The sequence below is a fragment of the Mauremys reevesii genome, linkage group 1, assembly GCF_016161935.1.
Source record: "Mauremys reevesii isolate NIE-2019 linkage group 1, ASM1616193v1, whole genome shotgun sequence".
Taxonomy (NCBI): domain Eukaryota; kingdom Metazoa; phylum Chordata; order Testudines; family Geoemydidae; genus Mauremys; species Mauremys reevesii.
In genome coordinates this window covers 331811356-331829797 of record NC_052623.1, presented here as the reverse complement: position 1 = coordinate 331829797, position 18442 = coordinate 331811356, and the positions used below count along the sequence as shown (strand labels likewise).

Sequence of the window (18442 nt, the reverse complement as noted above, 5' to 3'; positions counted from 1 at the left end):
TTAGTTTTTTAATTGTGTATACTTGAGCATTAGGAATGATTGGCATATGTCTGTATTTAACGTACCATCCTTTTGCTGAATTGAGTGGTTTTATAATATGTAACTAATGTACCTGGCAGTAACTATGAATTTATTTTCTGTTACTCCGTTGCATGCATTCCCACTTACTGTACTTTTCTGTGTGATCTTTAGGATGCTGCAGTTAATTCAGAGTAGGCTGCAGGAAGAACACTCCCTCCAAGATGTGATATTCAAAAGTGCTTTTAAAAGTGCTTCAACAGCACTGCCACCAAGGTGAGAGAGAAATTGTTGCATGCAGCTGATTTCACTCTCTCTCATGACTGATTGCTTTCCTTAATTCATTTTTGAAGACAAAGTTATAATGGTGAAGAGACTTGAATGCCTCTCCCTTGCTTCAGGTTTCCCTGAATCCAAACCTTTGTCTTAATGTTTTAGAGACTTGCTGGTCTGGGTTGTGAAGAAATCAATAACGTTCTGAACTGGATTGTATTTCACTTACATCCTTAGTGTGCCAGCAAACGCTTGCCAGAAAGGTTGTTACTTTTTTATATGAATTAATTTGTATTTCTTTAGTGTTTTTATGATGTTCAGCACCCCACAAGATTCAAGACTCATCACTTACCGGTCATGTTAATGCTGCTTAAAATTAGTTACAAAATATTTTTGAATATTTTAAACAAATTGTATCTACTTATTTTGATGAACTACCTTTCTAAAACAATTTTAGAGTCCTCTGCTTTCAGTTCTTTCATTTCAGTCATCGACGGGGGTTACTCAGGGGTGGCTCCAGGCCCCAGCACGCCAAGCGCGTGCTTGGGGCGGCAAGCCACGGGGGGCGCTCTGCTGGTCGCAGCAAGGGCGGCAGTCAGGTTGCCTTCGGCGGCATGCCTGCGGAGGGTCCGCTGGTCCCACGGCTTCGGTGGACCTCCTGCAGGCATGCTGCCGAATCCGCAGGACTGGGGACCTCCCGCAGGCAAGCCGCTGAAGACAGCCTGCCTGCCGTGCTTGGGGCGGCAAAATACCTAGAGCCGCCCCTGGGGTTACTGGTTTTTAACCTGCTTTATTAGGCACTTGCATTTCTAATATAAATAAAAAATATTAAATCAATAACACACACGATTTTTTTCTTTAATTAAAAATCATTTAAATAATATATAGAAAACATTCTATAACTGCCCTTAATTGGTGTAAATTAAAAAAAAAAAATTCTCCTTTTCCAGTGCCAATAAATGCTCCCTCCCATAGTTACTACATTGTGGTCTCCTTTCCCATGTCTGGGGATCAACTGTATTCTTTCACCTTAAGCCACTGCTGAAGAGTGCTCAGAAGCGATGCTCCCATTTCATTATCTTCTGGGGCACCATTTAAACTACACTTTGGGCTGTTTTAACAAACTGTTTTCAGAAGCAGATCTGGAAACTATTTCAGGTGACATGGTTATACCAGCAAATGTGAGCAGGGCAAAACTTCTTAAAAACAGATGTTGAAAAGTTTTCTTGAGACAGAGTCATTACTTAGCTTTCAGCAACTGTTTTTAAAAAAACCCGTTTTGTGCTGTTCGCCCTGGTCAGTACAGCTGCATTACCTGAATAAACCATTTTCAATCTGAGTTGCTGAAAAGTGTTTCATGAGGTGGCAGATATCCGTAAGGCCTGCGAGCGTCTTCTCTGTAATGGTTCCAGTTCTTGTCCATCTGATTAGCCTCATCCCCTAGGAGTCTTGAACATTTGAGTGATGTGTTGAAACTCTGAGTGGCATCAGGCTGGCCAGGAGAGTGTTTATAAAATGAGCTACTCTTAATTTGGTTTCCTCTCGATGAGGGTGTGTAACTTTTGTGTGCTTAATCTGCTATTAAAATGTGCTTGTTAACATAGAAGTCCAGATGTTTTAAAGCTCATAGTTTGTAATTACAGTTTGTTTTCCCTTTTCTGAATATCTAGGTTGTACCAGAAGGTTTATTTTCCATGGCAGAAGAATGTGGGTTTCTAAACTTTACGTTGATGCTATTTTTTCACCTACATATAAAATAATCTCAATTACTGTGTTTTGAGCTGTTTCCCTGTTTCTTGTTCAAACAGGGAGGATAATTCATTACTGCCTCCGGATGCATGCAGAATTCATGGTCATCTCTATGTCAATAAAGTGGCAGGAAACTTTCACATAACTGTGGGCAAGTATGTTCTTTTCACTTACTGAATATACCACAAATTGACCAAGACAGATGTGTATGTAGTTAAGCAAAAAACTTTCTTTGGCTCACTTTTGCCTAGTTAGCTGCTTCTATCATTAATACAGATTCCCTTTCTGGTCATATTTTTCACATGGTATCTCTCATTTCAAACACTGAATTTCTTCATATCTGGTTCTAGTCAACATGAACTATGGCACTTTTTGAAATGTCTGCTGAAGTAGCTGCTTCTCCTGTGTTCAGCAATGTTGTCATATATCCATAAATTGAACGCTTACGGCTAATTAGATGAACTAGTGCCTTTTGTTAACGTGTGATAAAGTGACAGCTAATACTTTTAGAATGCTCATACTTGCCTGTTATCTAATTGGGCCTAACCTTACTATACCTCTGACCATTCGAGAGCAGAGTTGTCTGTCATAGTGAAGGGCATATGTTTTCCAGCACAGATTTTTGTTAGTTGTATGGATGAGATAATATAGTTATAGAAGCGTGTTAGGGAGTCATGACTAAATGTGGATCACAATTTCCTGACATGCTTCTGTAATCATGTTGTCTCGTAAGCACTTTAAACTAGAAATCTGTATTGGAAATGTATGCCTGTAACCAAGCCAGATCATTGTGCACTAGCATGGCTAGGGGTGTCATGTTCACATGCCATGTGTGGTTTCTGCAATGACCCTTTCTTGGCCTGCGCTCTAATTCTTCTCCTGCTTTGCTGACTGTTCTTTCAGCATCGACGTATCTCCTTAAACAGCTCCTCATTCTTTTCTCTATCCCTGTCTGACATCCCTAAGAGTTGCAAAACCTCCTCTTCTCACTCTGTGGACCCACTCTATAACCATATGTCCTCTTGTGGTTTCAACTACCATCTCTGCTAGAGTGAATCCCAAACCTACACCTCTGTTTAGTCTTGTGTCTCAAAATTACCTCTCTGACATATGTTGTTAGGTGTCCGGCTGTCTTTTCAAGCACAGTCTGTTCAAAATTAAAGCTCTAATCTCTCCCCTCCTACTCTATCTCCATTGCCATCTCTTCTGTCCTTCCTGCATCCCAGTATAACCTGTCTTCTCTCTCATCCCCTTCATATCCATGCTCTTGCTAAGTTCTGTTGCTTCCTTCCTTCTGGTTGTGACTTGCCTTGATTATCGGTGCCTTCTACTACCTGATCTCACAATCTTTTATCTCATCTTCCATTTCTCCAAAATGCATCTGCTTAGGATAGTCACTCAACTTTTAATGTCTGAATGGTGAAGGAGGATTTCTTTAATTCTGTTAGGGGTAAACCTTACACTAGGCCATAATGGAGTAAAGGCAAGCCTAGAAGTAAAACTTCTTTTTGAGTGTGAAGAGGGCTTGGGGAAGTGTGCCAGCTTTCAATCCAGACTGGCCCTTTTCCAGTGTGATGCTGGTGCTCCCCTTGTTTTCCTTCTCTCTTTCCTCCTGCTCTTCCAACCTCTCTCAAAGCATAGACTATAGAGTCCCACAGATGAATCTGATAATCTGCCTAGTCACAAGGCAAGCGCAGGGAAGCCCATATTAACCATTGGCAATTTGAGCTATTACATGGTTGGTCTTGTACTGTATTTGGACCATGCCAGGATTTGACAGCTTTTCCCCTTGCAACTCTCTGGCTAGACAAAACCTATTGGCGTTTCTAAAAATAACTTTGTGTGTGTATTGGAGGATTTTCATGAGCTTAATGTGTCTTCAGGTGTTACTCTGGTTGTCTGTACTGAGGAACAATGAAAATACCAATGCCCATTATGAAGAGCAATTTTATTGAAATCAAGGCAAAACTGGTGATTTGCTTTATGGAAACCCCAATTTTTATTATTTGATTTTCTCATAAGTGTCCATTAAACCATTGCTTTATAAAACATGTTTTTGCTTTCTTTAGGGCAATTCCACATCCCCGAGGCCATGCACACTTGGCAGCCCTCGTGAGCCACGATTGTAAGCTTTTACTGTCTTCTTTCAAAAAACACTTTTGGTTCATAGCATCTCCTAGCTAGTGATTTGGACATTAGTATTGGACACATACTATTGCTGAGATATTCTAGTTGAGCGATTTGCATTGTAAAAGAAAGCAGAGAATACACTTCAGGATATTATACACCTCTACCTCAATATAACACTGTCCTTGGGAGCCAAAAAATCGTACCATTTTATAGGTGAAACCGTGTTATATTGAACTTGATTTGATCCACCGGAGTGCGCAGCCCCCCTTCCCCCCCCCAGAGCACTGCTTTACTGCGTTATATACAAATTTGTGTTATGTCAGGTGGCATTATTTCAAGGTAGCGGTGTATTATAAAGTGACTTAAATCTTTTCACACATTTGACATTCACAGTCTATCTGTTTATGCTGATTGTGTAACAGTCATAATGTAAAATTATATCTAAAATAATATGTAAATAACAATAAAAAGCATGTTATAATAGTATATCTTGGATTTCAAAAGTATTGTATAATAATCTGTATTTTTTCAGAGAGCTTGTTCCCCTGCAATATTTAGACTATAAGAAGTTTAAAATTTCTGACCTCATAAAGCATTATTTCAGTGTTTTGGATTACTAGTCAGGCTGCTGAATGTATAGTGTGTGTGTGTCTGTATGTGTGTGTACGTTACTGTAACAACTTAGCTTTGCTTCCTGACTCCAGTCCTGAAAAGGCTTCCATATGAATTTAATTTTACATGCATGTATTCCCATTGCAATTAATCATCCGCACAAACCTTTTCAGGATTAGGAACTAAATTAATAAAATTATTGTTGCATTATGTAAGTTTGTGCATTTAATCAATAAAACAATTTAATCTTTCCAACACTTCTGGTCAGCCTGAAATGTGAACTCTAGTGTATTTCCAGGTTTCCTTGGCTGCTTCTTGGCCCTTTAACTTTTGGGCTGTTGCAAATGCCTGTACATTTTCATCTACATTAGGGATAGGCAACCTATGGCACACGAGCTGATTTTCAGTGGCACTCACACTGCCTGGGGTCCTGGTCACTGGTCCGGGGCGCTCTGCATTTTAATTTAATTTTAAATGAAGCTTCTTAAACATTTAAAAAAACCTTTTTATTTAAACTATTGTTGTATGTAAAGTAGTTATATATTATAGACTTACAGAAAGAGACCTTCTAAAAACTTTAAAATGTATTACTGGCACACGAAACTTTAAATTAGAGTGAATAAATGAAGACTCGGCACAGCACTTCTGAAAGGTTGCCGACCCCTGATCTACATTATATTGCCTATAAATATGGGGGGGAAGTCCTGAGTTAAAATTGAACATACATATTTTTAAATATTGATGATGCCAGTAAAGCAAGCTTTGCTTATAATAAATACACATTTGGATTTGTGGAAATATTTACAAAAGTGAAAATCCTGATAACGTTTTATATCTGTCCTAATGGCATTAAATATTCCAATGGGTGGGTGGGTGTGTGTGTGTGAAATGTAATTTTTTTTTCATATTTCACCAAAATAAACCCCTTACATTTGGTGGTTCTTGTGTGTTGTCTTTCAGCATACAACTTCTCTCATAGAATAGATCATTTGTCTTTTGGAGAGCTCATTCCAGGAATTATTAATCCTTTGGATGGGACAGAAAAAATTGCATCAGATCGTAAGTGTTTCATGATGGAAAAATAATTTAGTATCTGAGATGCTGCTTTTTTAATTCTTAGTTTAAAAATATTAGCATTTTTCTTGAATTCTGCTATTAACAAATGGTACATTATGGTAAATAAGGAATGCATCATTTAGTTACTCCTTTTATTTATCCTGCATCATTCATGGTGTAATCTTTTTTTTAACAGTACTTTGCTTCTCCTTTATTTCTGATGTTGATTTGTAGTTGCACATACAAATGTACTGTATTTAAATTATGGGTGAGCACTCACCTATATGGACAAATTCCAAAAAGTTTTACAGTTGTATGTTACAACTTGGACTTGCAAGAGCCAAGTGTCATCATTAAGGAGACTGTATAGTGGTTAGACAATTCAGGGTTCCTAGGTTCTGTTCCCATCTCTGTCACCGACTCTATGTGGTCTTTGGCAAGTCATTTAAATTTCCTCATTTATAAATTGAGGCTAATATCTACCTCACAGAGCTGCTGTGAGGATTACTCACTGTTTAACACATTCACTGACAAGTAAAACATATTGAACTCTTTGGATGTGTTTTGTATTTTACAAGTATTACAAGTATTATTGTAATGTCACTGGTAAGATTACTTACCAAACTATTGAAAAGAAATTGAATTTCTTATTTGTGCGACATGAATATTTTAATACGCTAAAAAACTTCAAAACCTTAGACCCACAGACCTTGATCAGACAGCAGATCAACTGGTGTTACTTTGCTGATCTGAAATACCATTTCACTTGAAGTTATTATTTCAGTTGTTTGGTGGTTTGTTTTGCTAGGATGTTGAATTAAGAGGGAGTATATTACAAATACATTACAAAATGCTGATTATCTACTATGAGTTCTCTAAGGAACTGTCTCCTCTAGGGAAACTTTCTGAAAATCTAATCAATGCAGTCCCACTAGTGTTAGGAACACTGGAAGAACTTGCATAGACAAACTGTTGGCTTCAGCCACCTTTTTAAAACCACCGCCATAACCCCTACTTCTGTGTGCAGGGTTACATGAGATGGTGGTTAAAACAGCAGTGGCAGCCTGTGGCTTGTCTAGATTGGGCCCTGGAAAGATTTATGCACATGCTAAACTTCATACACTGAACTATCCTATTGACTTTGGTGGGGCTACTAACAATGTGTGAAGTCTGGCATGTGCCAAAATTTGTCCTAGGTCTAACCCTCAAAATTAACACTGATGGAGCCACACCAGTATTGTCAACAGTGGGACTCTTTGAAATTGCCCCCAGGATAGACAGAGCTTAATCGATAATATTCTTAATGGTCTTCTCAGAAAAATACTTGTTTAACAGCTGAATATCTCTCTCAAATGATTTTTACTCTATAATTAGTGTTAATTGAATAGTAAAATTTGTTTTGTTTTAGACAACCAGATGTTCCAATATTTTATCACAGTCGTGCCAACAAAACTCCATACGTATAAAATTTCAGCAGAAACTCACCAGTTTTCCGTGACAGAAAGGGTAAGTCCCAGTTAGAAAACAACCCAAAGAAAAGGTTTTGTTTTAGTGTGTTTTTGCTTGTCAAAGCTAGATGGGAAAATTGAGACTCGATTGGTTTTTGCTTTTAAAAACTCTTCAGGCAGGGTCAGTTTACTGAAATACTCCAGGATATGTTGGGATGTTTGTCAGTGATGTTATACTGAATGTAAAATATATGTATGTGGCAACACATATTCAGTTATTTGCATTAGCATCTCGCATCCAAAAATCCTGGGTCCCAATTTTAGATTTAATGATTAGCAACCAGCTTTTCTTACTTCATTTGAGGCTAATAATGAAAACCAGTTCCCATAAATTATTCTAATATGCTTGTGTGATAAATATGTAATCCATCTCTAGTCCTCTTATCCAACTCCTGTTGGATTGAGAAACTGGAGGGTACAGAACGCTACTGTTCTTTGCCTCCCAGCTATTTTGATTTGCATTCGGTCAGGCACCTACTGTTAATCACCCAGTCTTTTGATTGTCAGACTTCTATTATCTTTAGATTCGGTGTTCATTATAAATTCCAAATCTGTCAAAGGGGAAACCCAGCTATTAGTTACTGCAGTCTACTCCTTGCCAAAATCTGTCATGCGAATGTTTAAAGAGTGATGGAAATCAGAAAAAAGCATTCTAATATACTCCCGTTACACCTGTGTTATTATCATTTCCCTAGTCAGTGGTTGAACTCGGGTTGATCTTGATATTTACAAGCTGAAGGAACAGCTCTTTGAAAAGCTGAACTATGAAAGGCAGGCAAGGGATACTGAGCTTTGAATAGTAATGATCATTCACTTAAATGTAACTTGTATGAAATTGATTATTCTACAATCCAGTGTTTCCTCACAGCCTTCATTTTGCATTGGGAGCACTGTGCTATGCTTCATGGACAATTGTTTTTGCTGCATTATCAAAGGGGGAGAAAAAGGAGTGTGTTTTTGTTTTTTATTCAGCAGTGGGATATTAAGGATATTGAAGAAAAGGTGCAGAGATTATTCTGTAGAGAACTGAACTCAAAACAGGAACAAAAATTAGAGACACATAATCAGTGATCTGGATCATGCAAGATATATTTCAGTCTCCTCACTCCTCCTGCTCATCTAGCATTTTGCCATTTCTCTGCAAGACAATCTCACTGCTCCTTTCAAGGCCCTGCCATCTGGAACAGTTTTTCTAAATCTCTCCACCTCATTGATTTTTCCATCTCACTTTACATCACAGCTTTTCTTCCTGTACCTCTTTTCTCTCACTTTCTGCTAGGAAAAATATTTATTTTATTAGTAGTAGTGATTTCTTTAACTCTGTAAATCTTTGGGGATTCGGTTGGTGTGAAAGATGCTACTGAAACGTAAGTTCCTAGGAGGAAGTTTTTATGAATAACTGAGGTTGTGGGTGGGATTACAGTGATATGTCTCACCAGGCAAGTCTGCCTGTTAACAGTATAGTTTTTCTTTAAATTAACAAATGGTCTGAGGAAGGCTATTAGAGAACAGTGTTTCAGAGAAAAATTGTATAGCGTGTAAGTGTTATTGTGGCAGACTACAGAATGTGTCCAGGGATTGAAAAACCCAGGATCCACATTGTGCCAACTCGTCATGATTAAAACCTGACCTCTGTAGGGCCTAATAACATCAGTAGCAGATACAGTGGGGAACATAGCTTGTCCTTGTCTATGGTGACTACAAAACCATGGTTAAAGTAATGTTAATTTAATGCTGTTGTTTGAATATGTTAAATTGTATTACTGTAGACAAGGCCTGAGAGATAACCAGTACCTGTACCACACAGCTCCACTTTTCTACTTAGAGTAGGGCATATCCTCAGCTGCTGTAAAGTGTTGTAGCTCAACTGAAGTAACTGGTATTGCTAGGAACCAGCACTTAAACCCTCTGAAACAGCAGGAAGTAGAAATATTAGACCAAAATGCCCCGAAGAAAGATTGTTTTTCTCTTTAATATAGCTTTAGAATAACAGGCAGGCTGTCTATAGCAATCAGAAAAGAACCAACTGTTGTTAGTGCATCCTTGGCTCTGCATACTTACCTTAACTGCCTCCATTCAGCTTTTTTTTTAAAAAAAAAGCCTAATAAAGTCTGTTGGCATCTGTCCTTATTGCTTAATACAGCCTGTTGGTTCTAAAATTATGAAAGTATGTATGGGTTTCTTCTGTGATATTGGTTTGTAAGTGTTGCAGTTAATAAAAGCTCTTCGTATGTAGTTTATAAATTGATATATGAAGCTGGCATTCTCTTACTTTGGTTTGGTAACAAACAGTAACTGTAGATCATAAATATAACATGGCTATACACGTCAACTGAATGTACTGGAGAAAGATGAGAGGTCTGAATTTTTCAATCAGTTGTCTGTGATTTTGAGTTTCCATTATACTGGATGCTCTTTATTAAAAGGAAGGAGTGTATTAAATTCTCAGATGGGATGAAACTGCTCCATGATACATTACCTTTCTGTTTAGTTTTGCTCTTTTCTTATGTAGCTTACTTCTTTAGCCTATTCATTGGTGAATATATCTTCAGTGAATTAGTTCTTTGCTGCCTGTGCATTTCCTCAGCAGCTCCCACCTGACAGGTTATTTTATCAACAGCTCTTGCTACCATGCAAATAGCAGCACATTTTTCAGGATGACTTCAGATTGATGCGACGACTTTTCTCTTGAAAACCATTCAAAAGAACTTGAATTTCTAGGTTTTAAACTGCTTTTTACTTGACCGTCTTAATGATCAGGGAGAGGCAGGAAGGTGAGGATAGTAAGAAGCATGTTAATTTTTAAAAACATTCTGAATTATGCCAGTAAGAAATCATATACAAGAAGCATAGAAAGGTGAGAATTAGAGAGATGAGAATCAACTTGGGAGTACAAGCTAATACATCTGGGAGAAACAAATTGAAACACAGATATTCAAACTTGGAAAGTGATGATACCAAAAGAAACACACAAAGGGGATGTGACCTTGCAGCACAATATGCCAACAGAAACGCAAATGTCTTTGGGCTACACGTCAGAGGTATCATGTAAATGGCCTTGGTGAGATTGTCAGGAATAGTGTGCTCTGTTCTGGGCCCCTTGGTATAAAAGAGTTTTTTTTCACAAATTGGAGGAAGTTATAAAAGTGATTAAGGACACCCGATTAGTCTGGTGGATAGAGCAAGGGGCTGGGAATCAGGAATTTTGAGTCCTTTTCCATGAGTTCTGACCTACCTGGCTGTTTGATTTTTGTGTCCAGTTACTTAGTGTGGAATTTTCTAAAGTGGTCTGTAATTTTGGATTCCTGTCTTTAGACCCGTTGGGTTAAAATTTTCAAATATATGAGCCTGGTTTTTCAGAAGTATTGAGCATCCATGCTCCGAGTGAAGACAATACAATCCGTGGATGCTTAGCAACTCTGAAAATTGGGCCCTAGATGTTGAAGGGTCAGCACCCAAATTCATATGTGGGGATCTAATAAATAAAACTGCAGCTCCTCTTGACTTCATTTGAGGTTGTGGCTACTCAGAAACTCTGAAAATGAGGCCCATGTGTCTCAGATGAGGCACACAGATCTAGAGGCTGGTTCTTAAGACCTGGACCATAACCTTTCTCAGCCACCTCAGTTCGCCGCTCTGTAAAGTTGGTACAGTGCCTACATGTTGTGAAATTTAAAGTGCTCCTGGATGCTTCATATTTAAGGGAAGAAAACACTTATAGGCTAGAATTTTGTTTTTGTTTTTTTTATGGCCCAACCCTGTATTAGGGGCAGTGCAAGGCTGGAGCATCCTGGGACATGTTTGTGAGGCTGCACGTCCTCCTGGTGTACTTGGCCTGTTTTATGGAATGGGACAAAGCCATGACCCTTATGTCTTTTCCTTCCTTTTTGAGGCAATTACAGGGGTACAGGGAGGAAGCAGTCCCTGGCCCTTATATACCCTATCTGTACCCCATACACCTGCATAAAGGACAGGGATGATCTGGTTTTAAACTTGGTCCTCAAACAAATGTATTAAGTAAACTTGTATCCTGAGAGAAGCGTGTAAATTGCTTAGTTATAGAATAAAACGAGGGCAAGTACTAGTCACTGGTATTGAACAAGGGTATGCAATACAAAGGGCACGTAAACAGGAAAGTGAATAGTGACTTGCTAGCATAAAGGTCTACAGTATAAAATAGTATCTCACCCCTACATTGATCACAATCTAGTTACTGTGTGGCTTTTAAAAGGTGTCATCTTGTTGCTCTATTGTCTCATGTTGATTAGTGACTGTCCTAACAAGTTGCTCTTTATCAACCATGTCCATTAGATATTGCTGTGCATGTGACTGATGTGAGACTCCTAACTTGTGTATGTTTCTCTCTTTTGCCCTCAGGAAAGAGTGATTAACCATGCAGCTGGCAGCCATGGGGTATCAGGGATATTCATGAAATATGACATCAGTTCACTTATGGTGACAGTAACAGAAGAACACATGCCCTTTTGGCAGTTCTTAATAAGACTCTGTGGTATTATCGGTGGAATTTTCTCAACTACAGGTAACCATCAATGCATTCCTTCTTGTGTCCTACCAGGTAGATAGGATTAAGCAACTAAAGGCCATAAATTCAGTGGCCACCCTGATTATGCTACTTGTTTTGTGAGTTCATGCAATAAGCTGTTAGGTAGCCATTCACAACTAGTGAGTGGGACATTGGTTTGAGCATGAAATGCTATGAATTTCTAATACTGTGTATAGAACATCCCAGTACACTGTTGTCTGTGGTGAACTTGTCTTGTCTTTTCTTTTCTAACTAAACCGTAGTTTATTCTCTTCTGGAAGTTCATGGATATACACTACAAACTGGTCTGACCTCTAATATCCTGTCTGACTCTATACCGTAGTTCGGGCCTAATTCTGCTAACCTTGCCCAAAACTTACTGAGGTAAAACTCCCATTAAAGGCATCATGAAGTTTTTTCCTTGTTAAGTCTTGAATGGACCATAGGATTTGGCCTCTGAGAGGAACCGCTAGCTTTAATTGAAGAGGCATCTCCATTCACTGATTACTCAGGACCATAGTGAATCATAGAAAGAATCAGGTTCTTCTTTGCCTAAGAATTACTGGTACCCTTGCTTTTAATTTGAGGAAAATATCTTCCTAGTCTATACTAAAACTGGTGAAACAGAGACATTTCTAACCTGTGAACATTTGCTGTCTTGTTGAGTGGATGCTTTTTGCCTCACAAAACATATTTATCTATGCTGACAGTGTTTAATGTTGAATTAGCATAACCCGGGCAAAGGCCATTGTATTCTTTTAAGGGGCTATACTTTTATCCATTATCAAAACACTTCAGAGCACTCCATTTGTCTAGTGGAAGGGTTGTACAAAGTATACTGTGTTCCAATGAGAAAATGAGTCGCTCACAGAAATATAGGTTCCTCTCATTTTGAAATTAGAGAAATTCAAAAAAACCCATAATCATCAGCCAAATTACATAGGTAATTAATAATGGCTTCGGTGGTCTCTGAGCCCTTTTAGTTTTTGAGCTTGTAACCATGCTTGATACCCAGCAGTTGTTTGGTTTTCCCCATCCACACCATGGCACATCCTTCCTGTTACCTGAAACCACCTTTTTTTTCCCCTGTGACCTTATTCCCAGGCAGTTACTTACTTTTTCCCTGCCTTGCTTAAGTGATGTTTCTGGATTTATCAATGAGCCGCTGGCCCAACAAACAGTCTCTGAACCCAATTCCATTTACCTTATGTGAAAGAATAGTTTATTGGCACTTCTAAAGAAATAGAGGGAAAAGCATGACATTAAATGTGCCTAGAGCAGTGCTACAGAAAGCCTCGCTAGATTGACATTGCTGTTTGGTTCTGGATTGCTTCCTGCGACAAAAAATTCCTTTGAACTCCTATTACAACTGCTAATGTTACAAGGTCTACTGGTACCAAAAGAACCCATGTTGTTTCATTGAATATCTTCATTAGCTCTGTAAGCTCTTCAGAGATCACAGCTCTGACTCAAAGGATCAGAATTGAGACCCTTGCAGTAGCGGTGGCTGGTTTGAAGTCAGGTTTGGGATTTTTGGTTATTCAGAGTATCTCTCTGTAGCACATGACCAATGACATGGAAGACCTTTGTAAAGCTCATATAGGCTTCTGTCCAATTTAAAAACTAAACTTGTTAAAACAGCTTTCAGCTTCTTGTGGGAAACTGAGTTTTCCTGTCAAGTTTTTTCAAGTGGGTGGTGTAATAAACTGCTCAGTCTGAATCAAAGTTTTTGATTTTTGTTTTCTCCAAGCCCAATGAATAAATAGTAATGCAAATCTCCTTGTTGATTAACTTAATTCCCTGGTGCTTTTCTAATATGAAATTGGGTTTTTTAAGGTCACATTTGCAAAAATGAGTGGTTTCCATTTCAAAATAGAAATCTTTGTTAAGGGGAAATGAAAAATATATAGAAAATGTTACTTTATTTTTTTTCAGTGCCTGTATGGTGATCAGTTGTACTGAAACAGAGTTTAAGTTTAAACCTGATGTAGTGGTGCTGTTATTGCAGAAACCTCTTTTTACACAGTCCTCATTTTATTCCTTTTGAAAACTCAAACCCTGTTTGATATTACAGGCATTTTACATGGCATTGGAAGATTCATAGTGGAAATTATCTGCTGTCGTTTCAAACTGGGCTCTCACAAACCTGTAAGAATATTTTCTTTTCTTATCATAGTTGTTCTATTTCCTTAATTTCTATATACTAGCAAAGGTAGCTAGCTGTAATGAAAGAATACAACTGTAGGATCTAATCCTGTTCCTATTTAAATCCATGGTAAAACTTCCCTTGATTTCATTAGGAGCATATTCAAAAGTTTTTAAAAATAGTTGGAACACATGGGTCCTTAGCCAGATTTGTAATAAGAGGACAGTGATGTTCTCTGGAAAATCTACTACACAAGTGGGAAAAACACACACACTTTTATGGATTTAAGGATACAGAAAAGCGGAGAATGGAGGAAATGTGTATTTAAAAAAAGCAAATGCAATGGATGAAGTTCTTGAACAAGATATTAATAATGTTTTTGTTTTGTTTGTTTGTTTAGGTCCTACTTCCGGATGGCCACATAAACAACCACTTACCTCTAATTACAGACAACAGTATGCATTAGCACCTCCTCGGGAAACTTTTTTTCTTTCTTTCTGCCTGATACAGAAGACAGTTTTATAATAAAGAAAACATTGTGCAATATGTTGAGACAGTGCTCATGGGAAGCAAAAATCAAGCCTTTTTAAAAAACAGTCTGTATAATTTGTCTCTTTTAAGTGCACATGGAGTCGAAGGAGGCCAGGAAGCCCCGTGAAGCCAACCTTTTCTTGAGCTAGCAGAAGCATTACTGAAGAGAGACAATATTTGCAGTGAAACTGAGTGTCTTTGCAAAAACTGCCATCAGCACTGAAGTGTCAGTGTAGTGATCTGGATTCCAGGCCTGCGAAGTCAGGCAAACACCTATGAAAGCTAACACACATACAGAATACAGAGAGAGCCCCATGCAGTGTTCAACGTGCAGTGCAACAAGCAAGGGTGGCTGTGATAATTGTAGTTTAAGAAGCCAGGATTTGCTGCTAGGTTTTCAGAAATGGGACATGAGGTTTTTTTTGTTTTTTTTTAATGAGTAGGTAGAGAAGGCTTAGATATTATGCTGATGGAGCTGGGGGGGCACTATTGAAAACCCTGAAATAGAAGCGGTCTCAGGGACTGAGACAGAGGCATAGCACTTTCAGCCGTCACTGCCATTCTCCAGTAGCACCATTATCTATCTACAAGAGGAAAAAGTGCAGCAGAGCAGGGAATATGGCATTTCTCTGTGTCTCTTCTCACAGCCACTTTTTGCCAACAATCAGATTCTCTCTGAGTTTGAGCCAAGGAACTAGGAATAATAAGTCACTGTTGAAAAGGTGTTTGACTGGAATCGTTATCTGTTTTCCTATCCCAGGGCTAAACTCGGTCTCCAGAAAGTAAGAAACCACCTCTCTGCTATGGCTTAGAAAAGAAATTAATGTCTTGTGATTAGGTGGGCCACAACACTGCTTTTCAAGACCAGACACGTACTCTGTCTGCTGCTGGAACATAAGCTTTGACAAATAAAAAACGGGAGAGTAAGAGGAGGGAGAAGAGATTGAAGAACAAATGGCTGAGTACAGCAAAGCAGTTTTACTAAATACTACAGAAGCAAGTAAACTGAGTCAGCCAGTGAGTCTGCTGGACCACCCAGGGTATAGTAAAGACAATCACCAAGGAACAGGTGATGGCAGAGAATCTGAATAAATTTCTCTGCAGTATAGGTGATGAGGAAAAGTTAAAATTTACAGGTCATGAAAGTTTTGGGTTTTTTGTTGTTCTTTAAGTAAATGGAGTATCCTGAGCTTTATGCTGGAATACGTTAGTGGAGTTGGTGGCATTGAGAAACTAAAGAACTAAGTACTATAGCTGAACTACTGACCAAAACGTGTCATTAAGAAACACAGCAACTCCACCAGAGAGTACACAGAGTATAGGCTGATTTGTACCACCCTGATTTTTGTAAAGCTAATGCCTCTCTAAGCTGTGAGAATTGTGTGGAAGAGTATTAAATAAAGAGTGGGAAGGGAAGAACCTGTGCATAGTTTTTTTGGTTGATTAAAAAAGTCCCAAATTTAGAGAAACTACCTCTGTCCTCAGATGACCTAAAGTTTTGTCATAGATTAAAACTGACTGAGATGGGAAACAAAGGTCTTGACTACCTTAAGCAAGGAAACCATCACACAGTGAGACTGCATTAAGTGGCATGGTGCATCATGTGTCCTTGCAACCATGTAGTGCATCCACACAGTAATGCCGTTCTCGGTGGAACCAGTCTAGTGCATTCACATGAGTCTTGTATTGCAACTGTGATACCAGAGCATTCCATCATATAGTGCCTAGCACCTTTGCTAGGAGCAGGGGCTTTTGGGGTAACTTCCAGATATGAGGCACTGCATTGTGGGATGGAGTTGGAGGCAGTTGTACCATTTTAGCTGCCATGCTTGTTGCTACACATGTCCATACTGGGATTGAAGCCATTATAGTCTGCACCAACTCATCTGGATCTGAACTGAAGGTCTTGTACAAATGTGTTGCAGCTAACTAACATTGCAGCCGCACCTTGGACAGCTGTTCTGTGTGGATGCGAGAAGGCACACAAGGGTTGCAAGCATAAGCCAGCTTATTACAATGGTTTCTTGTAATGCTTCATTGCTTTGTGTAGCTGGGCAAAAGAGCAGGGCTAAGTGTAAGAGTGTGGCTTCCCAGTGAACAGTATGAATGCTAGCGTTGTTCAGTATGTATTCTGGAAGGTAGGTTGGACAGGAAACTAGTGAAGTTGCATCTTAAATATAACTGCTCTTGAATTAGTCAAGTTTAGGGAAGATTGTGACCAAAGAAAGATATAAAATGTGTATTTGGGCAGTGTGATGGTTGGTGACAGTTACCATAAACAAGTGTAAGGAAACATCCACAGGAGGGAATATTTAAACCATTCAGAGTCATTCATTCTGAATTTGATACTACTTTGTAAGTTCTTCAGCTCCAACTTCCCTCAAGCCAGTGTCTTCCGCTGCTGCCACTCTAGCAGACTGTTCTCCCTCCTGCTTCTGCTTGCACTGGTTCTGATGACCAATGTTTTTGTTGGTCTCCACTGAATGCTCTCCAGATTGTCCACGTTGTTCATAGTGTAGTGCCCAAATACTGGAAACAGTATTCCAGCTGATGCTTCACCAGTGCCAAGTACAGCAGGACAGTTGCCTCTTGTATCTTACATATGATACTCCTGTTAATACACCCAGAATATAAGCCTTTTTTGCAGTTGCATCACATTGTTGACTCATACTCAATCTGAGACCCACTATAACCCCCAGATCCTATTCAGCTCCACAACTGCCTGCCAAGTTATTTCTCACTTTGCATTTGATTTTTTCTTCCTAAGTGTAGAACTTTGCAGTTGTCTTCATTGAAATTCATTTGCTGATTTCAGACCAATTCTCCAGTTACTTGAATATTTTGGGATTTCAATATCATCGTGTCCAAATTAAACCCATCTCCCAGGTGCTAAAAACCTCCTACAAACACTGGTCATATACTCCAAGCATCTGAAAGCCCTCAGAGTGGTTGGTTTTCAGGTGCTCACCACCTAGAAACTGCATTGTGTTATAAGAGGTCAGAAACAGAATAGTTCAGAATCTGTTATAACACACTCAATTTCTAGAATGCTGTTATAACAGCTACAGCCCAAAGCAGCGGAGCTGCACCATTGTAAGCTCTCGGTGTAGCTGGAGCCTCAGTGCTGAACAGCAACAGCTCCAACCAAAAATTGGGCACAAGGTTGAGTTTCCAGAAATAAAGGCACCCCGAAACTTCCTGAAAATGTTGGTTAGGGCTATTAAATGTGGGAAGGCAAAGAGTAAGATGCAATAATGCAGATATATATAGCTATAAATATAATAAATAAGTACAATGAAGCCAGTTGGGAAACTGTTCATATCTTGTATCATAATACAAGAACCAGAGGGCACTTAAAAGGCAAGACATTTTAAATGGATAAAAGGAAGATCGTTATGCAAGATATAGTTAAGTAGAACTCTTTTCAAGGCAAATAGGAAGAATAAAAAAATGGACACATGAATACAATTTGCAGGTACATTAGCTGCAATAATTCTTGGGCGGGGAAAACTTATCATGAGATGGGTAAGGAACAAATTTCTGTTTCTTTCCCCTCCATAATGTATGTTTCTGACTGTTAAGTTATCAGATCCCCTTCCTCATCTGCCATAGGTGGCTGCCAGAGGCAGGATGTGAGTCTAGATGGAAAAGTGATCTGACCTGGTATGGCATCTACCATATTCCTTAAAGAAAATACAGATGATGTGTCCATGGGAGAAATGTGAAGGTCAGAATCAGGATGACCATACCCATGATCAAAGACGGGCGTGAGTCTCAACATTCAGACCCCGAGCATTCACCAAATATTTTAGTGCTTGTTTCCTTTTAAGGCTGTTGGGCTGCTCGAGGTTTGCTTTTAGATGCGTTGTGCTGCTT

The 18442-nt window shown here is 38.9% G+C and overlaps 1 protein-coding gene across 1 annotated transcript in view; it reads left to right on the top strand.

The window, feature by feature from the left end:
• The window catches only part of ERGIC2 (ERGIC and golgi 2), a 46026-nt gene extending 30044 nt beyond the window's left edge, over positions 1-15982 (top strand). Inside the window, exons 9-16 of the mRNA XM_039516345.1 lie at positions 193-294; positions 2100-2195; positions 4110-4165; positions 5743-5841; positions 7247-7344; positions 11724-11886; positions 13964-14037; positions 14436-15982. Of these exons, the coding sequence (XP_039372279.1) occupies positions 193-294; positions 2100-2195; positions 4110-4165; positions 5743-5841; positions 7247-7344; positions 11724-11886; positions 13964-14037; positions 14436-14501 (754 nt within the window). The 3' untranslated portion in view covers positions 14502-15982. The remainder of the gene's footprint in view (positions 1-192; positions 295-2099; positions 2196-4109; positions 4166-5742; positions 5842-7246; positions 7345-11723; positions 11887-13963; positions 14038-14435) is intronic.
• Positions 15983-18442: the final 2460 nt, after the last annotated feature.